Source organism: Monodelphis domestica, chromosome 2 (assembly GCF_027887165.1).
Source record: "Monodelphis domestica isolate mMonDom1 chromosome 2, mMonDom1.pri, whole genome shotgun sequence".
Classification (NCBI taxonomy): domain Eukaryota; kingdom Metazoa; phylum Chordata; class Mammalia; order Didelphimorphia; family Didelphidae; genus Monodelphis; species Monodelphis domestica.
The window spans coordinates 210,500,476-210,523,710 of NC_077228.1; the positions used below are offsets into that span (position 1 = coordinate 210,500,476).

At 41.9% G+C, this 23,235-nt stretch overlaps 1 protein-coding gene across 15 annotated transcripts in view; it reads right to left on the reverse strand.

Annotated features, from left to right (window-relative positions):
* Window positions 1-23,235, reverse strand: part of TEX2 (testis expressed 2) — a 159,411-nt gene that overhangs the window by 2,481 nt on the left and 133,695 nt on the right. For all 15 annotated transcript variants that reach the window (XM_007482574.3, XM_056817082.1, XM_016430623.2 and 12 more), the window contains 4 exons: window positions 18,228-18,360; window positions 6,182-6,307; window positions 4,537-4,746; window positions 1,470-1,590 (listed from right to left, as the gene is read on the reverse strand). In XM_007482574.3, the coding sequence (XP_007482636.2) occupies window positions 1,470-1,590; window positions 4,537-4,746; window positions 6,182-6,307; window positions 18,228-18,360 (590 nt within the window). The remainder of the gene's footprint in view (window positions 1-1,469; window positions 1,591-4,536; window positions 4,747-6,181; window positions 6,308-18,227; window positions 18,361-23,235) is intronic.

Consider the following 23,235-nt stretch of genomic DNA (forward strand, 5'->3'; position numbering starts at 1 on the left):
AAAGATAGAGGGGTCTGAGGATGGAGAGGTTGGTTGGAGAGGTTTTGCTCTGAGAGGTTGTGCTCTGAGAAGCTTGCTCTGAAGGAAGCTGGAGGTGGAGGCCCCTGAGACTGTTTCTCCATTTTGGTCACATGAGTGATAGGGACTGATCTCTTTTCTTTGCCTCAGCTATCTAAGGGCTTGGGCCTTTTGGCCCAGCCTAAACAGAAGGGGTATTTAAGCCCTATTCCCTTCTCTCCCCTTTCTCTCTCCCTCTCTCTCTCTTATCTCTAATACCTTTCTTCCTCCTGTTTGTAATTAAACTCCATAAAAAGTTGACTGCTGACTTGAGTTTTCATTTAGGAATTTCATAGCTGAATTCCTTGGTGACCTTAAATTAATATATATCAGTCTTTTAAAGTGATTTCCTTGTCACAGCAGTCAACACGGCCAGAAAGGGCCTGAGGTCACATTTGAATCCAGTTCCTTCTGACTCCAGGCCTGCACTCACTGCCCCATAACGTCTCATGTCTGAAGAAAAGATTTTAAAAGGGCAGCTTGCAACAATTTTAATCAGGCAAGCTAGAAACTGTAAAATATTGCTTTCAAAACCTGGCCAAAGTTGAAGAATCACTAAGGAACAAATGCAGGCACAAAGTACTTATCTGGGCCTAGATAAAAGGTGGACTTGAGACCTTCAGTTCCAAGTTTAGATCCATAGAAGAAACTGTGACTTTATCTCCATAAGCTGTATGTGTCAGTAGTTAAGTCACAGGTAGTGACTGGGGCCAAGAAGGGACATACAGTTACCTAGGCTGTAACCCCATTCACATGACTACATTTCAAATCTATTATTTGGAATCCACTTTTCCCATGAGTAGCAGGTGAATGACGGATCAGTGGCTGTGTGTGTTTGACCCACTATGGCACGATGGAACATGTTCATTTTTTTGATGACGTTCCAACTAAAGCTTAACAAATTCCCTAAACATTTTTGTCTTGAACGGGACATAGCAGTGGGACTTCACCTAGATGGCAATGACTGACTCTGACTGTGTAGATATTACTCCTAAACTTGGATCTGGGAGCAAGAAAAAGGAAAGATGTGGGCATAAAGGCATGCCTCAAATCTCCCACTTCCTAGGCCTATGAAAGTTGAGGAAGAATCAGGAACTCTGAGGAAGAGTCAGAGAAAAAAAATGAAAGCACACTGGATTGGGAGGTAAGGAATCTGAGTTGAGTTCTACCTCCATCACAAACTAGACAGAGGCAGCCTGAGTGAACTTACTCCCAAGTGGACTGATCTGGCACCCAAGGTGAGTCCCCTGGGTAAGGCAGATGGGAAAACAGTTTTCAGATTTTGGCAGAGAGCTCCTGAGACCTCAGGGATCTTCCTCATTGACTGTATTAGTAACATTTACTCTTTGTACAGTTAAGAACTGAAAAAGTTTACAAAGACTCAAAAATGCTAGATGACATAACGAACACACCTGAAATTCTTGTTCCAGTTTCTTTTCTATCCAATCAGTCACATGAACTATAGTCACTTCTCTCTCACCAAGTTTTGGCCGAGCTTTCAGCTCCACATGTGGTGGCTTTCGGAAGCCATACCTTTAAAGAAAACACAAATACAGTAATACAATTTCTCTCCTGCAAGGGCTGCCGCAAAAATGTGGACTATGCATGAAGAATAATGTTTTTAATACAATTTAATAAAATGCGATCTGATAGACACACCAAGTTAATATTGATTCAAATACAGAAAGCTCCTCTTAATTCCATTTTGGTCCTTTAAACATCCCTGTGCTATCTGTGATGCCAAAGGAATGAATGAATACCCATCAATTCTACTATTGATTTCTTCAGAATATACCTACAGGAAACAAAAATAGTACATGGCAAATAGAAGGCTGTCGTTCATTTCTGCTTTCGAGTTCTGTGGCAGCTGTTAGGCCAGCCAGGGCTGAGAGGGCTCTGATCATTGATAGGTTCTAGAATGACTTCTCTGCACTATTTGCTGGTAGCTTTTGTTTGCTGTGGCACTGAAAAGCTGCATTTGCAACTTTGGAAAGACTTCCTTATTTTATTTTTTAAATGATTTTTTTTTTAAAGTCATTACCTTCTGTTCTAGCAACAACTCTAAGACAGAAGAGTGGTAAGGGCCAAGCAAATAGGCTAAATGACTTGCCTAGGGTTACCTAGCTAGGACGTTGTCTGAGGCCAGATTTGAGCCCAGGACCTCCCATCTCCAAGCCTGGCACTCCATCCACTGTGCCACCTAGCTGCCCTGAAAGTGTTGTTTTTTAAAAAGTGTCTTTTATCTAAAACTAGACATTTTGGTTATTTCCCAACTCTTTCGTGACAGAGAAAAACAAGAGAAAAAATTCAATATGGTAGTTGACAATATGGTAATTCTAACTGACAATGTATAAGATATTCTGTGTCTCAGTGGTCTCCCATTTCTCTGCTGAGAGGGAAGAAATAAGTTCCCTGATTTGGCTTTTCAGTTACTCAGTCTAATTTCCTCTTAGTGAGGTTTTCATTGTGTATTCTGTGTATTTCATGGTGTTCTATTTCTTTGGTTTTATTTATTTTACTTTGCACCAGTTCAAGTAAATCTTTTTGTTTTTAAAAACCCTTCCCTTCCATCTTAGAACCAATATTGTGTATTGGTCCCAAGGCAGAGGAACAGTAAGGGCTAGTCAATGGAGGGTTAAGTGACACACATCTAGGAAGTGACTGAGGCCAGAATTGAACCCAGGACCTCCTGTCTCTAGGCCTGATTCTCTAGCTGCCCTAATTCAAGTAGATTTTTCTTACTCATAATTTCATCACATTTATGTGTCATATTTTTCTTGGCCATTCACCAAAAGATGACACTCACTTTGTTTCCAATTATTTGCTACTACCTGGTGCTGTGAATATTTTGGTCTGAAGCCCCCTGCTTCAGGTTTCTCCCCTCTCTGATCCATCTTCCAGTCAGCTGCCAAAATATTCTTCAATGCAGATCTGACCATGTTGTTCCCCTGTGCCAGAAGCTTCAGTGGTTCCCCTGTCCACAGGATGAAAGATAAACTCCAATGCCCTCTCTCTGACATTTAGAGCCTTTCTCCATCTGGCTCCAGCTGATCTTTGCAGTTGGATCAGACATTATTCCCACTAACTCATTCTATACTCCTACCAGGTTGGCCCCCTTTCAGTGGCTCGTGCATAACATTCCAGCTCTCATCCCTACGCCTCTTCTCCGGCTGACTTCCACCCCTAGGATGCTCTTCCTCCCTTCAAGGCCCAGCACAAGTATTACTTCCTTCAAGAGGTTCTCCCAACTGTGAGTACCCTCTCCTCTGGTATACTTTGTATTTACTTAGTTGTTTCCTGATTGTATCCCAATAGAATGTAAGGTCCTTGACAGGAGGAGTCATCTCAGCTTTGTATTTGGAACCTGAATACCTCGCTCACAGTAGGTGCTTAATAAGTGCTCCATTAATTGATATAAACTTGCCCATCATCTTCTTTGGAGTATATCTATATGCCCAGGACTTGGACTGCTGGGTCACAAGTCATGGACAATTAAAAACAATTAATTTCCAGAGCTTTGAGTAACTTGGGTCTCTCCCTGCAAGGCTGTCGGCCTAATCCTTGCTAGAATCACTGTCATGCTTGCATGATTAGAAAAACAAAAACAAAACTGAAATCCAGACGGGTCAGCAATTTTACAGCTCTATCAGTGTAGTTTCCAGCCTGCCCTCCCACATCTCTCCACTTTCAGTGTGCCTTAGCCTACTCTTCCCTTTACTTCCTTTTGTTGCCAAAGCCCCCTCTAGAGCCGCCCTTAATCCTATCCCTTCCTGCCTTAGCTAGCAGACTGTATCCATGACTATTCCCATTCCCTCTCTTCTCTTCAAACTCTCCCCAGCGCCTGGCTTCTTCCCTGATGCCTAAAAACACATCTATGTTTGTTCTGTTCTTCAAAAGGTCCTTGGTAGAACTTGCCATCCCACCGTACGGCTGTGGCCAGGGAGGATATGGTGGGAAGGGAACAAGAGCATGAATAATGTTTTTTAAAGTTAGATAATTTTCTTACAAGTCACTCAGCCTGAGAATATAATCCAGCATCTCTAATTCAATTAATGTCCTTCCTGTACTGGTATGTAGAACTCCAGGCAGTTCCTGACCCAACCTCTCCTAGGCCGATGACGTCTTCCTTGGGGGACCAGCGCGGGTGCAAGGGACAAAATGATGCGCCAGGCCTGGGGCCATCGTGGCCACAGACACAATTCTCTTCTTCCCTGTCACCACACAGCTCAATATTCTGGCCTTGCCTGGGCTGGGGGCGATTTTTCTAATGCCTCAGGACCAATCCTTACATGGATCCAACGTGACCCACACCCGAGTGAGTTATCATTAAACTAAAGGAAACCAGGGCGAGTCCAGGAGGAACCATTTGGAGTTCCTGTGTTAGGGTTGGGCTACTAATCAGACAGCGAAGGAGCCAGGACCTTCTGAACCTCGAAGTAAGGCCCCCCGAAAGGAAGGGCACTGTGTGGCCCGACCTACCATATCCGGTCGGTTGGAGGAGGCGGAATGTTAACTGCTAAGGTTCCTTTACATTCTTGGATTTCGACAGTCAGAAGTAGTGGTGTATTTGAGACTTCCTCGATCTTCTTTTTAATAAACTCTGTCTCAGTTGCTTTTTGGAAATATTTTGACTTGGTGATTTTGTCCACGAACCTCATAATCTTACTTGTCCGGTATCCGCCAACATACCTTCAAATTCAGAAGAGGAAAAATAGAGTTACGATAGGAAGCTCTCTTCTTTCAGAAGCCATTGAGTTCTAGGGGCACATAAGGAGGGAGAACTTCTGGTTACACTGGCCATATTCTGACTCTGGGGCAGCTCAGGCAGAGTGGCAGAGCTGGCCTGGGAATCATTAAACCCTGGGTTCTGGTCTGGTCTCTGCCACATCCTGGCTGTGTGACCCTGGACAAGTCACTTTATAATTCTAGGAAATTCTCTGGGACCTTTTGCAGAAGAGATGCTAATCTCCACTGAGAGGCATCTCCTTATCTGTGGGCTTCTTATAACAATGTGTTCATAGGTTTAGTACCCAGCCCTCCTTTCATCTTTTTTTTTTAAACTCTGATCTTATTTCTTAGTATCATTTCTAGAATAAGTATTTGGGGTTAAGTGACTTGCCCAGGGTCACATAACCAGGAAGTGTCTGAAGCCACATTTGAACCCAGGACCTACCATCTCTAGGCCTGACGCTTAATCCACTGAGCTAACCTGCTGCCTCTCCCTCTCTTCCATATTGAGAAGCAGCATGCTAGAGCCGCTAGAGGACTGGCCTTGGCATCCTAAGTCCTGAGGTCAGGCTCTATTTCTGATGTGTACTTGATGTATGACAACAAGCAAATCCTCCCAATGACCCAGGCACTCTCGTTCCAGGTGAGTTGTTGATCTGCATGATCTGTGACCTGCATGGGTGGAGGAGTTTCCTTTCAGGGAAGTGGCCACACCAATGGAATCACAGGTTTGATTAAAAAAAGAAATACTCCACCTACTCTGAGAAGGCACTTAGAAAGTAAGATTTGGTGATTGCTCCCTTCTCCCCACAAAAAGGCAGTACAAGCAGACATCATATTTCATCATGGCCAAAAGCATCTCATGAATTAATTTCTTTTAAAAAATTCCTCAAGTGGGGTAGCTAAGTAGTACAGAGCACTAGCTCTGAAGTTGGAAGAATCTGGGTTCAAATCTGACCTTAGACATTTCCTAGCTGTGTGACCCTGAGCAAGTCACTTAACTAGGCCTAATCTTAATGCTAGTCTCTCTTAGAACTGATACTAAGAAAAGGTGAGGATTTAAAAAAATGTTTAAAAACCAAACTTCTCAGGTCTTACATATCTAGTCAGAATACTATAACATCCTTGTTACATCACTGCTATAACAAGGGAAATCAATGACCCTGATTTAAACACAACTTTAATTTCATCAAATCACCATCATGTTTTCTTTCTTTCTTAAAAGCATTTAGTTTTTTTGAAGCTTTTAGCTTTCGGGCTCAGATTTTAAGCACTGACACATTGGCTATTAAAGTTCAAAGCTCTCAATTCAGCAAAGCCTACAGTCAGGGAAATTCACTGAAACATGTAGGATGGGGGCAGGAGGGAAGAGGGGAAAATGTTCGAAACCACAAACCCTTCAGTGCCTGGAGCGAGCTGCTTGTCTCCACCAACCAGTTCTGAAGCATCATCTTCGTCGGAGGAGCCAGCACTGGAGGACTCCTCATCACTGTCGGCAAGGCAATATGCCCTGGGCCTGAAACTAAGCAAGAAAGAGTCACTGCCAAGCTGCTGGGGATTGGCAAACTTAAAAAAAATTAGTTATCACACCAACACGAGAAACCAGGATGGACCAACCAGATGTATTACATCTTCATAATCTCTTCTGCCCACCCCAAATAAACAGACTGGTTAGTCACCCAGGAGGCAATCTGGGCCAAACACAGGCTGTACTTTCTCCCCAAAAATCTCTTTTGTATAAAACTTGTGGGCAGTCTCTATGGCCACACTCTTAGTTACCACAGAGTTATTACTTAGGCTTCCCTGGTCTTCCTAGCAGGAAGAAGCAGAAACTATAGCAATAGCTTCCCTCTGCTAGAGATGCCCAAGAAGCTCTTCTCTGCTGCTAGGGCTGCAGCGTAAGGGAGGCAGGTCCTCCCCTCTTGCAGACACCTGCAGAGAAGGTGCTGCCCTTCCCTGAGAGAAGGACTCTCCTTATCCCGGGGTTTCCTATCACAATGAATTCATATCCCATTCCTAAATTCTTTAGAGAAAGGAGGCTCACTGCAAAGATATCAAAAGTCTTCCCTCCACCATCACATTTGGGGCTGGAAAAGACACACTAGGGATGTCATAGGAAGAGTTTGTATTTGCCCAACACAAATTCGAAGCTGGACTCTCCTCTCCATTTGTAGACAGATGATTCCAGTTTTAGGGCTATTCTGCCCTGAAATGGAAGAGAAAATGAGGTGGGGGAGGGAGACAAGAATGGCTGACCCCCAGGGTAGCAGTGAGGTTGTATTTAGGCTCCCCAAATTTGCTACCTAGAGGCTTGCTCAAAGTTGGAGGGAAGGAGAGGAGAGTTAGATGAGTGAGCATATGGCCCATTTGTGTTAAGGGTACTCAGAGCCCTGAGCATCAGACTTTTCATTTCTGACAAAGTGGCTAGGGAAAAAGGAATAGGGTAGAAGTCATTATTTTTTAATGTCTATTTTTTTCCTTTCAAAAAATCTTGTTTTGAGGCAGCTAAGTGCTTCAGTAGAGAGAGACAGCCAGGCTTTGTGGCTTTGTGGCCCTGGGCAAGTCACTTCACTTTGACTGACTACCCCTCACTGTGCTTCTGCCTTGGAACCTTGGTATCAATTCTAAGACAGAAGGGAAGAATTTTTAAAAAATCTTATTTTAATGGTGATTATATTTGGACCAATACAGTAAATTTATTTAAAGGGAGAATGTTTTGAGACCAGAAGGCTTCTTTGGCATGCATCAACAAACAGGAGGATAGTTCAACACATTCTAAAATGTATATAAAGCGCTTTGCAAACTGTAAAGCACTTTGTAAATGTCAGTCACTATGCAATGGAATGAAATGATTTTATCAGAAGTACTGACCATGTTGAGTGTGTGGATAAATGGAAGGAAGAATGGAAATGCTTTCAAGGGTGAAATGACATTTTGTCCCAGACAGGAGAATCCCTCACTGATGACAACAGGGGTCTCTTTGGTTAGTTAAGTCACGCATCTTTGAATCCCCCAATCTCTGATGCTGTCTTAGCTAGATTTTCACAAAAATCAGCCTTGACTCCAAAGACCTCTCGGTAGCAGAAATTCAAATCACCACTTTGAGTTGTTTGTTTTTTTTCTTATGCTTTCCTGTCCAAGCTCTTCGGGGCCACAGATAATGGATGATGACTATGAACACCAGTTTCAGGGAGCTTTAACAAGGAACCAAGAGACTCTTACGAACTGTTTCAGAGAAGTGAAGTTCCTTTTTGCCAGTTGGTCAATAAACACTCATTAAACATCTACTATATGCCACAGTGCTTGGCAAAAGACAGTCTCTGCCCTTAAGGAGCTCCAAGTCTAGAGGAGAGAGATATTAGAAGGTAAAATCAATAGGCCTTGGTGACAGATTAGATATGGTGGGGCTGCGGGGATGATGGTGCCCTCAGTAGTAAAAGGGAAGTTCAGAAGAAGGGAAGAGGTTGGGGGAAAGATAAAAAGTCCAATTTGGGACATGCTGAATTTATTTTAAGTTGTCTACAGTACGTTTCATTTGGAGATGTGAGAGTCACCAGCAAAGAAAAGATAATTCAATCTATGGGAGCCGATGAGATCATCAAGTAAAACAGAAGAAAAGGAGAGGGCCCAGGGTAGAATCCCAAGGGAAAGCCAGGGTAGCAGGACAATCATGGTCTGGATGTGTGACTCAGATGAAGATCTAGCAAAGGAGACTGAGAAGGAGCAGTCAAAGAGGTGGAGGAGAATCAGAAAAGAGTGTTTTGAAAACCAGAGAGAAAAGAGTGTAAAGAGAAGGTGGTTGACAGTGTCAGGAGCTGCAAAGAGGTCAAGAAGAGTGAAAACTGAGAAAAGGATATTAAGAGGTAGCTAAGTGGCTCTGTGGATAAATAGCCAGGCCTGGAGTTGAGAGGACCTGGATTAAAATCTGGTCTCAGATACTTCCTAGCTGTGTCACCCTGGGCAAGTCACTTAATCCCAACTGTCTAGCCTTATCACTACCTTGGAACCAATACTTAGTATCAATTCTAAGACAGAAGGTAAAGGTTTAAAAAAATTTTTTTAAAGGATATTAGATTTGGCAAGTAAGAAATCATTAATAACTTTGGAGAGCAGTTTTAGTTGAGGTAATTTTGGAAGCCAGACTGTAGAGGGTTAAGAAGAGAGTGGGAGAAGTGGAGACATCTATTGTCTACGGCCTCATCAAGGAGTTTGGTCATAGAAGACAGGAGATTTATGTGGGACGACCGTCACAGTAAGGACAGATGGATGGGGTAGGGAGGCTAGGGGAAAATGGGCATGCTAGTAGGCAGCAGAGAGGCAGCCAGGCACCCAGGAGGGCCTAAAGACAAGTGAAGAAGGCAGGGACGTTAGAGGGGGCAGTTGGTTTTTTTTGGTAAGCAAAAGTCACACAAACTGAAATTGAGCTATTTTCCCGAGTCAGATTTAAGAAACCAGGTTCAAAAGTGGGTGCTCTGTATTTTTCCTCGTTCCAAATCATTCAGCCTAAAGGTGAATGCCCTAAGGGTACTTGGGGCCTTGCCCACTTTGCCCCAGGCCCAGTCAGTAGCTTTTATATTAACAGTCTGCTAATGTATTATACAGAAGGCATATTGGTGTTCTCAGAAGAAACCCGGCAAATCCCAGTCTTTTTCAGCCAAGGTATTAGAGAGGGCCTTTCTCAACGATGACACTGATGGGCAAACGTCAGGCTTCAGAAGCTTATATTTTTGGTAAGGGCAAGATGACCCAGCAAGGTCAAGCCAGTTGTGTTTCAAGTAAGTTTCTAGGCAGCCACAATCCCAGGCTTGGCTCAGGCTGCTTCTCTGGGGAGCCCTCTGGTGGCTGCCAGGAGAGACATCAGAGCAGTGGAGGGCAAAGGGGTGCTGCTACATGCCTCCAGCCAAGAACGCATTACATATGGCAGAGGGCTGAAATGCATGGTGGCCACCAGTAGCAGTTCCAGTGTGGTTCTCCATCAAGCTCCTTGTGTAACACCCCATCCTGACCTTCCCTGCAGCAGCCTCTGAAACTCTTGTTTAATGGTAAAGGAAAACTCCCTTGCCTGGAACAAACACACTGGTGCCTTGTCACAGAAAAAAAACCTGTCTCTATTGGCTGGCTCTTCTAGGAAGTGTTTTTTTTCTAGGAAATATTTACATGCATTCTAGGGTTACAAAGCTGGAATTGCTCACCAGTGCAGAGGCATTTCTTCTGGGTTTAGTAGCTGATACTGAGGAAACTTAATGTAAAACCTGGACAGAAGCACTGAATTCCCAGGTCACTTCTTGTGAGGTTCTTGGAACACGGGATAAGACTGTTAGGATTGTGCCTTTCCCATTCAGTGAGCAAGAGTGTCTTTGCTATCGAGTTCTCAGCCTCTGTGGTGAGGGTGGCATAAATTCAGTGATTCCTGAGTCTCCAGGGTCCCTTCTATTGAGTTCTTTTTTATCCACAGCTCTCCAAAAGGCTGCACAGATGAGCTTGGAGTACCCTGAAATCTGCTGAGCCACCAACCTGATTATCTCATCTCCTTCCACATCCATCACCTGGCAGCCTCCAGGCCTCACAGGAGAAAATACTAAATGCTGAGAACTGCAGAGAGGTCTCAAGTTACTGAATTAATCACTCCAGCAGAACAGAGGAGCAGGGACAACTCTTTCTGGACTGAAAATAGTCATTTGGATGAGACTTGCAATCAGATTAAACCACCAGATTAGGTGGAAACAAAGAGCATGCTCCCTCTTACAAGGGAGGTGAGGGCAGTGCTGGGGCAGGGAAGGAGGTAGCATTCCAATCAGCCAAAAACCTGGGCTGGATGATGGGTGCCTCAATAACCACAAGCTAGTGGACAGCCAAGCCTTTAGCTTTGTAATGAAAGGAACACCCATCTTATGATCTTGTCCCCTCAGGGCTCAATTCCAGGGGAAATGGGTGGGAGTGTGCCATGTACCCACTGTAACCTCCCAAGATGGGCTTCTCAAAGACTTCAGACTAAAACTTGGTGTATGATCCCTTAGGGTGTCACCATGGGAGGTAGTGCACTCATTTCAATGATGCTGCCTGTCACTGATCAAAACATTTTGGGAACAATCTTCCCCCCACTTTTCCATAGCTTGTTTAAATGACACAAGCCAGTGTGGTTTCCAGATGTGGGTTGGAAAGGCTTCTGAAGGGTTGTTGCCAAAAGCTGGCCTCCTCTCCCTTCTCCCAGATTTGCCCCTCTAGAGGAGAGTTCCAAGGCATGTGCTGAGGAGTCTGAAGGTGATGACTGAGCTGGGTAGGGTGAGGAGAAGCTGTTTGCTGCCCGCCAGAGTGGTGACTAGGAAGGACTGAAAATCTATCTTGTTCATTTAAAAACAAAAACAAACTCCAAAAAATATAAAACCTAAAAAATAACCCTTACTTTTTGTCTTAGAAACCACCTAAGACAAAAGGGTAAAAGCCAGGCAATTGGGTTTAAGTGAACCAGTTAGAAGTATTTGAGACCGGATTTGAACCCAGGTCCTTTTCTGATTCTAGGCCTGACACTCTATACATTGAGTCCTCTAGCTGTCCCTAAATAACTTCTGTAGTCCCACTTCTTAGCTATCTCCTCCTTGAACAGGCCTTTCTTTAGGTTGTCACAGGCCCCAAGGATAATCTACTTTTAAACAGTCCTTGTAGGTGGGAAGCCCCCCAAAGAAAAACCGTCTACTGTGCCCAGAGGTGCAATATGAGAGTATACAGGGGTGGAGGTGGAGTGCATATACTGGGGAGCCCTGATTGGAGGGGAGGCCCTCAAAGTAGTTGGTTGGGAGAGAGCAGAACTTAAAACACGCAATCATGTACAAGATTCAGATGTACATACACATTCTAAGTTCTTCACAGGAAATACTTTTCAATTAATGGAAACAATTCATAAACTTGTTAACAGCTAGATCCTGTGTCCCATGATCCCTTTCTGCATCTCCCTTCAATTTGACAAGGGAATCTATTTCCCTCACTGCAATGAGTTCCATTTGGGGTCCCTTACAGCCAGAGGATTATGAGAAGCTGAAGCAAATCCCAAGCACAGAACTTAGATGACAAGGACAGGAGAAAACAAAAGGACTTGCAAATCTGAAGTGTATGCATGTTTTAAAGGGGAGAAGGCTTGCCTGGAATAAAATGAAACTAGTTGATTATTCTTAATTTTACCCTAAAGGCAGAACAAGAGGGTGAGGGGTTTGAGGGAGGATGTTCAGGAAAAGTGTCTTGAACATAAGAAGGGCATGCTAGAAGGGCATGATCACTTGGCATGCTTGAAATTGGACTAAAAAAAAAGAGGGCAGCAGCCTGCACTTGTTGAGAGATCCTGAATGAGTGAGTTGCTGGAAAACTGGAAAGCTTCCTATGAAGCCATGAATAGCTCCCTAAAGGAAGTGCCTGGGGCAAAAGGCAGAGCCAGTCAATTATACTCAGACTGGTCTCCAGGTAAGTTAACCTCCAATCTCATCATCTAGTACTGATGGTTTACATGCGTTTATTTCATTTATCCTCCTCTTTCCAGTGGTCCAGGGCAGGACCATTTGAGGGATTTCTAATGCCTGCTGCTGGCATTTCATGTTCTGGGGTTTTCCTCTCCAACAAAAGCATCCCAGGATATAATTTCACTTTGTTTTTCAAATTAAACAATGGCAATGTCAGCTCAAAATCATGTCTTTTGGCAAGAAACATAGTGAAAGGGAGAGCACACTGGGAGTCAGGAAGACCTGCATTCAAATCATACCTTTACACTTTCTGCAAGAAGCCTTTCCTGATTCCCTCTTCATGCCACTGCCTTCTCCCTGTTGATTCTCTCCAACTGACTGGGTATGCAATTGTTTCTACTCTTTGAGAGCAGGGCTTATCTTCTTCCTTTCTCTGTTTCCCTGGCACTCAGTGGTGTCTGGCACAATGGAGGAATCTAGTAACGTTTGCTAGCTGCCTTGCCTTACCCAGTCATATTACTGTGTGATCCCACCGTAAGTTGGTAAGGTGCTTAATGTCTCTCTGCTATAGTGCAAGAATACCTGTAACATTTACGCCTTAGGGCTGCTCTCCCAAGATGATGTCTGTAAATATTTTGTTTATAAACCTTTACTTTCTCTCTTAGTACCAATTCTAAGACATAAGAGTGATAAGGAATAAGCAATCAGGGTTAAGTGACTTGTTCAGTGTCACGCAGGAAGTGTCTGACGCCACATTTGAACCCAAGACCTCTCAACTCCAGGCCTGGCACTCTTTATCTACTGTGCCACCTGGCCCCCTATAAATTGTTTTACAAAACTTAGATATAGATGTACAAAACTTAAACTTATACATATTATGTCAGCTATTTCTGTTATTATTTATTTTCAGTGCACTCCAAAAGGAACGCCAAGCTAGCAATGTGTGTGTGTGTGTGTGTGCGTGTGTGCATGTGCATATGAACTTCTGACCTCCGAATGGATACCACTAGGGATCATTGCTATCACTGTTAACAGCTTAAGGGTCTTTTTTTTTTTTGTGAATCTGAAATTGTACTGGAAGAAGAGCACAAAATGAAATGCACAAAAACATTTCGGTAACCCACACATGGCAGCCACATAGCATGTGTGGCTAAATTCCCCAGAGATAATAGGAGCCTTCCAGGACCAGGTTTCTGCTTTTACATGTATTTCTGGTTTATATACATTTATTTCTTTTATTCTCCTCCTTCGACAGTTCCTTGGATACTGATAAATGTTTCTGCTTTCCCTAGACTTTTTCTTCTTAGGCATCGATTTAGGTCCAAAGCAAACCTCTCTGCCAAGGGATTGTGATGACTGATAATAACTCAGCATGCCTGAAGAACTTCACTTTAGAGAAAGGTAGCCCTGGAAATATGTTCTTCCCAAAGTGCTGAAAGGGCCAGGATAAAATCACTGGGATTGTGTTTAACTTTGGATGAGGAACTTCCAGGGACAAGAAGATGAGATCTTAAATTAAGCTGATTTTTATTTTGTTCATGGTATTATAAAACTTTTTTTTGTTCTCACTAAAATGATTATTAAACTATTTTCAGTGAGAGCAATGGACATGTTCCATTATTTTTGAAAATATTAATTTTTAACATTACATTTATTTGGAAGTACTGTTTTACTTGGATATTTGGCTTTAATGGCTATCAATATGAACCCAATAAATACCATCACCAGGGTGACTGGGGAGTGAAAAGGTTTGGTTTTCGTGTTTATCTTCTTATACACTGAGGATTCTCTCCCTAATCCTGAAAAACCTTATAAATAAAAAATTGCCCTTAGTGCCAAGGATCCTACAAGAAGCCTTTCTGGGCTGCTTAGGGTCAGTTTTCTACTTCTCTCATCCATGATAAATTCTTTTACATTTATTCTGTATGTATTACATATTTGCTTCTCTGTGTATGTCACTTCCCTCTATTAGAATGGGAGCTCCTAGAGGGCAGGCATTGTTGTTTTGCTGTTGTCTTTGTAACCAAAGGACCCAGAGTACAGATTTCACTACTTACTAAAAACTTCCTGACTTGGATTAATAAACTTTGTACATCTTCTTCTCTAATTGACTCAAGTTCATATATATTGGGATGCAAGTCTATGGCATCAAGTAAATAATCCATTTTTAATCTGTCTGAAAGATCATATATCATCAACAAGGCCAAGAAAGCAAAAATCTCAATCTGAACTTTTCTCAATTGAATTTCTACTTCCTAAATTTTACATCTTTCAGTCCATCCTTGTTAAAAAGCACTGGCTTTGGAGTCAGAAGACCTGGTTCAATTCCTCCCTCTGATGCCTGCATGACCTTGAGCAAGTCACAATCTCTCTGGAACTCAGCTTCTTCATTTGTCAATTGAGATGGTTTCTCCCAACACTAGATCAGAGATCTATACCTTTTGTGGCCTTCTTAGAATTTTCTCTCCCAGGTGAAGTATTCTAAGTGGGTTAAATTCTTAGAAGAGGCAGAGTGGAGAAAGGAAAAAAGGCAGGGGAGGCAACTCTTAGTGACTGAATATAGAAGCAAGAAAAATAAAGGTGTTAGACTCTAACTCATATGTAAAAAATGTAACCCTCTTTTAACTGGCTCAAGCTCCTGAATATCTGGACTTTTCCACCTTCTTTGGTTCCTTCCCCAACATTTTTCTGGCTCCCTTTCGTGGGTAGTCTCTCTTCATTAGAATATAAGCTCTTTGAGGGCAGGAACTGTTTTTTTTTCCCCTAGAATGTGTATCCATAGCAGTTTAGCACAGTGTCTAACACTAAATGCTTTATGTGATCTAATCTAAATTCTAATTTTACTAGCTCCTTCTTTCTTTTACCAAATGGGCCACAACAACTCAGTACTTTGCTGTTGCAAATCAACCTTCTGTCTAAACTTCTTGGCAAAAGGATCAACATTCCCTGACAGGACCTAAGCAGATGGAGAACAAAGTGGACCCAGTGCCCAAATTTGGGGTGCTACACTGGAAATGTGGGAGTCAGAATGAGCATGAGAGAGAAGGGTGATAAGTATGAGATCTAAAGAGGTGCTGGCTTGGAGTGGGAGTTGGGGTGGGACAGGGCTGATTAATCTGAACCAACCAACCAATGTCTGACCTAAAGTTCGAGTGAGGGTGCCTATGTAAATCTAGATAATAAACATTATTTTTTAGATAAAAACATAAATAGAAGTTTTAGTATTCTTTCTTGCACCCTCATGAATTGTCTTGTCCACCCCACTTTTGAGATCACTGCTCTAGAACACCGGGTAGGCAATTACCTGAGGACTCCAAAGATAGCTTAATTCTACTGTTAATGATGCAAAAGAAGCCCTAGGTAAAAGTCTATTCCACTTCTAAGAAATTAGGGAGACATTCACCACTGTTTAGATGTAATGCTGTACCAGAAGGAATAAGGATAGGGACCAGACAAGTGATCTGATTGATATAGGGAACTCTGATGAGGACTCTCCCTTTATCAATGCAGTTTGGCACCTTCTCAGCAATTTACAGTCAGCAAATTATAGAGTTGCCCAGAGCACAGAAAAGTTCAGTGAAAACCTCAGCATCACAAAACCAACAGGAGTTGGGGGATACTAGAAAAGCTTTCTAAATATCCCCCGATCTAAGTTCTCTGAGGCTCCCAGTTTGGCCCCCTTATTTCTAAGAAGGTGATGGAAGAAAACTCTAAGATGAGTTCATACACGACCAACAAGACTCAGCACTCACAGGGAATGAAATGCTACATTGATAAATACCACTCACCAGAAAATACAAATCCACAGATTGCCGAGTCCAAACACATTATATAACACAACAGCAGAAAGGAATGAAGGGAAAATAGCACAGATAGAAGTTAGAGGAGAAACAGTAGGTGCAATGCTGTAACTATTATACTAGAAATAGGACGTTTAAATTATCTAGTTGCACCAGAACCAGCTAAGTAAAATAAACATATTCTCAACTATATGACCTTTCCTCCCCCAATTATCTACTGGAATATTCCTAAAGAAAAGCATTTATCCTGGGTTCAGAAGTAAACCAAAGCCAATTATCTAATGTTCATGCTTTAAGAGTAATCCCAGTGCTGATTTATCAGCACAGAAGGAAGTGGACCATCAGCATTATTCCTATCAGTGAACACTCAAGGGGTTTTTTCAAAAAGGGACCATAAAATGTGGATGCTGTGGATTCTAATCCAGTGTGTAGAAGTGGGCAGAACCAGAATTTAAACTCAGGGTCAGTTCTTTTAAGGTCAAAGTTTGAAAGGACAGCCCTGCCCAAGGGCCTAAACTAAGTCTGCTACAGATCACATTATTCTTTAAATGCTAATAAATAGTTTTTTTAAGGCTTTGTCAATGCAAATGCCTCATGATCATAGCAGTATATCTAGTGGCTGACTTCACCAAGTCCACAACCTTTTCTAAGACAGTTGTTTCCAGGGACAAAACCATTTTCATGGGCCATGAAAAAATGATCTCCTCCTTTTGGCAGAGAGGTGATGGAATAGAGATGCTGAATGACATCTGAGCTGTTAGATATGGTCAATGTGTTGCTCTGTTTGATTTAATAACCTTTGTTACAAGGGAAAGTTCTACAAGAGAGGATGGGGAGAGGGTCTTTGGGGAATGAGAACAATGAAAAAAGCATCATTAAGACTTTTTCTTTTTAATTGGCAATAATAGAAACAAGTTAAAACTTCACAAAGCAACTCTTATGCTAATATGATTAACCATTACCTAAAAATATTTCTATCTATGAAAGGAACTTCTTACTAAACAAGTCTATAAAGGAAAACTAACATTTTACAAAATGTAAACAGTTCAGAGTTTTCATTAAAAATTCAACCAAAGGCAGCAAGCAAGCTCAGTGGATAAAGAGCTTAGGTCTGAAGGTGGGAGGTCCTAGGTTCAAATCTATCCTCAGATACTTCCTAGCTATGTGACCCTGGGCAAGTCACTTAATCCCCACTGTCTAGCTCTTCTGCTCTTCTTCCTAGGAACCAATACACAATCTTGATTCTAAGACAGAAAGTAAGGGTTAAAAAAAATTCAACCAAACCTCATTAATTGGACCTCCAATTTATCAACATTCAAATTACAGGTAAATGATCAATTATCAGTAAAAAATAATTTTTTTTGTTGTCAAAGCAGAGGGAAAGATCTTGTTCAAAACCAAGTTATTCACTGTTAGGACTTTCTGTGGTAGCTAAGAAATGGAAAAAATATATAGTCATTGATTAGTGAGTGGCTAAACACAATGTGTTGAATGTAATAGATTATTACAGCATCATGAGAAATGAAGACAATGAAGAACTTAAAAGCATGAGAAGATTTAAGGAACTGATGCAGAATGAAGTAAGCAGAACTTGGAAAATAATGTACACAATGGCAACAATGTAAACGGTAAGAACAAAAAAATGAAGAAGAATGCTATTAGATTTTAATGACCAAGTTTGGACTTAGGAGAATATCTGAGAAAATCCATCCTCCTCCTTTGATTAAAAAGGGATGTGTTTGGGGATTGGGTGGGGGACAGGGCCCTATGAATGCAAAATACTACAAAACCTGTTAGATGTGTTCATTAATATGTTGGTTGGTTTTGTAGAACTGTTCTTTTTATTTTTAAGTCATTGTTCCAAAGAAAGGCTCACTGTGTAGTGGGGGAGGGGATATCTAGAAATGAACATGATATAAAAACAAAAAGGATTGATTTTTTTAAAAGCATATTTTTAAATAATGCAATTCACCAGGACAAGTCTTCTCCCTGCTACTTAATGGGAATCTACAAAACTATTAAATGAAACTAGTTAAATGAAATCCATAAAATGGACTAATTACCACACAATCTCCATTTGAACAGTGAATTTAAAAAAATCAACTCAATAATATACTTTAAAAATGTAACTAAATTATCCAAACAATGGAACTAGATATTGGATGTTGCTTATCAAATTTATGCCATCCCTTACCCTTCTCTGCCAATTTCTCCAACTCTGAAGGCTTCAACAAGAGGCTCTTTACCCAGTTTGGTCAAATTCATTTTGGTCTCAAGCGTCATCAGAAAGGGCCCATTGTAGGACATTTCCAAATCAATCCAGAGTCCTGAAGTGTTAATATAAAATATGAAAGTTACTTTCTGAAATCTGACATGCTACAAATGACAACATGAATTTTCCAAATTGTGTGTAAAAAGCACTAGTATCATAAGTATCAGAATAATAAATTTATAGGTTGCTTATCTTGTTGCCAACATGTAAAATGGAAGCTTTAGTTTTGGAACCAATTCCAACCAATTAATTATGCTTAAAGTTTAATCTTGATGTAATACTGACCAACAAGGGATTCTCTCAAAGAATGTTATCAATCAACAAGAATTCCAGGGACACAAACTGAGGATGTGTCAGTGTTACAAAATGGAGATATAGTGCCTGGCTTCCAGGGGCTTAAATTCTACTAGAATGAGCCAACTTGGTATCATTAAACAAATACAGGACATATATAAAAAATACATAGTGAAGATGGAGAGGAATCTGACAGGGAAAGCTTTATTGGAATTAAATATTAAATGTTAGTCTTCTACCACGGATAACTGAGAGTTAATGGGTTGATGGTACACATTTAGATAAGTCACAAAAACATCTCACACACACATACACACACACAAACATATATATTTCCCCCCCTAAACCTTTATCTTCCATCTTAAAATCAATACTGTATATTGGTTTCAAGGCAGAAGAGTGGTAAGGGCTAGGCAATTAGTATATAACTATAAGTTAGATTTGAACCTAGGACCTCCCATCTCTATGTCTGACTCCAAACCCATTGAGCTACCTAGCTGCCCCCTGACAATTTGTGCTTTGAAGTTTGCAAAGTCCTTTACAAACATTGCTTCATTTGACTCTCACAAAAGCTCTGTGAGGTAGGTTTTACAGGTGTAATTAGGCTTTATTTTATAAATTAAAAAAATTGAGGTTCTACCTAAAAGGTCAAATGACTTGTCCATGGTTATGGCTATTAAATGTTGGAGACTAGATTTCAACTCAGGCCTTCCTGATTCCAAGGCTAATAGATTTTTAACTACTCCACCACACTATCTTAATGTGGGAGAATTATCTCAAAATCTCGAGGGACAGGTCTAGCATATGTGTTAGATATTGTATTCTTTTAGACTTTTACAAGGTGTGATGGGGCAGGATGGCCAGATCTCTGTCCAAAAAAGCCTTCTTTAATAAAGGAGCAGGTAAAAATCATTCCCAGCTAAGAATTTGGCAGGAATTAGTCCTTACTTGTGGCTAGTTTAAAAAAACAAACAAGTTATGTATAACATCTCTACCATGGCCCTTCTCACAGGAGAACTGAAAGTGATTCTGAGAGGTCATTTCTTTGTCACAGTTAATTCTACTTGAGTTCCAAGATGGAGAAATAAGGCATGGAGGTTAAACAACTTTTCCCCATTATGGAGAATTATAAATTATAATTATAATAGAAAAAAACTCAACCTATAAAAGAACAGAGAAGGAGGAGGTTCTATCATCACCCATCTCTTTCCATTTTACTTTTCTACTTCTACTTTCCCACGAAGCCCACTGGAAATTGTGATGTCCAAAAGAGTAGCTTCGTTGTCACTAATGGAGAAAAAAGTTTTTTTTTTTTAATAGCTAGAAAAGGTCTTTTGAGTCATTGAGTTAATATCCTTTATCTAACAGAAAAGGAAATTGAGGCCTAGAGGAGGTTTATGATTCATCCAAGATTACAGTAAGTTAGTACAGTGTGGAGGTTAGAATCTCAGCCTCTTCATTCCCAATTAACTGATGGAACTTCTTCAGAAAGGCAAACTGGGTGGGAAAAGGAAAGCCACCAAACTGGACTGGATGGTGCAGGGATTCTGACGGAAAGGTTTGGGAACCATAAGTCTGAAACTAGAAAGTAAGAGTTGACTTTTGAATCACTGGGATATCAAAGAGAAGAGTCACTTAATTTCTACAGCAGGGGTCCCCAAACTTTTTACACAGGGGGCCAGTTCACTGTCCCTCACACCGTTGGAGGGCCAGATCACCGCTATCTGATGCTTGTATACAGTACTGGAGGAGGTGCTGGGCCTGTGACACTGTATACCACTGTCTGGGATAGCAGAGGCTGCATCATGCACAGGCCCATCACTGCCACCACTAAACCAGGCAGCAGTGTACACAGTTTCGGACTCCCCTCCCCCAGATCACCGCTCACCATGCTGGCATCTTCCATTGTGCAACCACATAATCCTTTGTGCTGCACCTCGTTCTCATTCAGTTACTCTCCGAACAAGGTGCTATGCAAAGGATTATGCCACCGGAAGTAGTATTATATGTGAGCAATGCTGCGCTTTGCAGTGCCATCACATGCAGTGCTCCTCTCATGGACCACCAATGAAAGAGGTGCCCCTTCTGGAAGTGTGGTGGGAGCCGGATAAATGGCCTCAGGGGCCACATGTGGCCCGAGGGCCACAGTTTGGGGACCCTTGTTCTACATCTTAGTTTCTTGGGTTAAAGCCCACATTGAACAGATCTCTTCAGAACTGAACTCTTCAGAAACTATTGCCTGTGGCCTAAAAGTCATGGGCTGCAAGAGGTTGAATGGAGCCATTTAAACTGCCCCACCAGCAATGAATGTCTTTCAAAGGGAGAACATCTGATTAGAGCACGGAATATGATAGTTGGAAAAGACTTCAGAAATTCTCTAGTCCAACCCTCTCCCTGTAAGATTGTAAAATTCCCCACCTTCTGGTTCTACATTTTCCCTGGTATTGGCAGTTCAGTGTTGTTAACATTTTACAAATATTCTTTAGACATAGTATAGTATTGAAGCAAAAGCAGAGGATGAACCTAAAGTCATTATCAGGATACCAGAGCAGTAGATGATCCAGAGGGCAGCTACAGGGCTCAGTGGGATAGAGAGCCAGGCCTAGAGACAGGAGGTCCTAGGTTCAAATCTGAATCAGATACTTCCTAGCTATGTGACCCTGGGCAAGTCACTTAACCCCCACTGCCTTGCCCTTACCACTCTTTGAGCCAATACTTAGTATTGATTCTAAGGTAGAAGGTAAGGGTTTAAAAAAAAAAGAGATGACCTCCGTTTCTCCAGTGTATAAAAGAAGGGCTTTGGACTAGACATCTGGGGTTTTTTCTAGCTCTAAGTCTAAGGACCCTAGAGTCTAAAAGTGCCAGGAAATATGACTGAGTCACAGCAAGTCACTAATGACTATAGCAACTTTCTTCCCCGCCCCGAAGGGCTATCTACTTTCAAACCAGGTGCAAATAAATAATCAACTTTCTTGGCTGACAGGGGAAAAGCGCCCTGAAAATGGGAGCGCATGTGGCTCTAACAACTGAGCTCAACTGGTTATGTAAGCAGTGAGTCATCGAGGGCTGAATCCGAATGATTTCACAATAAAATTAACAATGACAAGAAAGGCTGCCTTTCTATTAGGGATATATGGAAGACGACTGTGAATTAAAGAATGCGGACAGAAGAACATTTCACAAGCCGAATGTTGGCTAACCCACACAGAATCAAGTGTTACTAAACATATGTAATTACCATCTTTTTTTTTTTTAGCTCTTACAAATGAGATGGGTGTTTTATGCAGCCTTTAACTTAAAACTACCAACATGCAGCTGTCACCACTCAAGGAAGTCACAGAACAAGAGAATCCATTGTTTTTCCATTTGCAGTACGAGGGACTTACTTGGCCTCACTCTATAATTACTGTGGGGTTTCTCCTGGTGTGTTCATACAAGAGTTTTCATTAAACAGGGTACCACTGCCCTTTTGGCAGCTAGGTGCTAGAGAGAATACAGGACTGGCCTTGAGCTTCTGGAAGTCAGGATCCTGCCTCAGACAGGCACCAGCTGTGTGACTCTGGGCAAATAACTTAAATTCTCTGGGCCTTGAGCCTCAGTTTGCTCCTCTGTAAAATGGGAATAATAATAGCACTTGTTCTCCCGGGGCTATTGTAAAGACTAAACGAGACAGTAAATGTAAAGTGCTCTGCACTCTATACAAATGCCATTTATTTTTTTTTCTTCTCACTCCCAAAGCCCTAGACTCTGTGATTTGCACTGAGATCCCATGAAGCAAGTGCTCTAATCCACACCTCAGACACCTTGCTATCTTGGAACAGCTACTTCAATAAGCAACTCTTACCACCAGTGATTCCCCCCTTCCCCACTCTATTCCTTGTCTTCAAGGCCACACAAGATGCCAAGAGGTGCCTGCCCCATTAAGCCTGGCATTGATTGCCCCCCTTGGGTGGGAGATGAGGCCCAGAGAGGCTGAGTGACTTCCTGAGCTACCTCGAATGATCACAGGCATATTTTTAGAGCAGAAGAGGCTTTGGAGACAATCTTTTCCATCCCCTCTCCCAGAACAGCTAAGAAAACTGAGGCTTCACAAAGGGAAGGGCCTCGTCCAGCATTATGCAGGGAGTAAGCAGAAGAGCCGGTACTTGAACCCAGGCCCTCCAACTCCAAATCAAAAGCTTAGAGAATTTTGGATCATTTTTGGCTTCACTCCTCTGAACTACTCAGTTAACACGAAATAAATTTAGTGCCATGTCATGGGAACAAAAGGGAAAAAAACAAGAGGCAAGTGGATTGGTGCTGCGAACTTGAAACACTTATGTCATGGGTCTCAAGGAGGGCAGGCTTATTTTTGTTATACCTATTTAAATGAGTGCAAAGCTCCATTTCCACAGGTTTAGGGAAGTACCCTCCACTGGTGCTCCCTTCTTCCTTGCCTAGCCTCTGCCATGCCATTCCCCAGGGTCTAATGGTCTCTCTGCTGATCCCTCTGCTTTGGGGTGGGTCCATCCTCCCTCTCCTGACCTAAATCATGCAGGATCAAGCTCCAAGACATACCTTAAAACCAAATAAATAAATAAACAAAATCCTTGCCAATATTGTGTATTGATTCCAAGGTAGAAGAAGGGTAGTATGG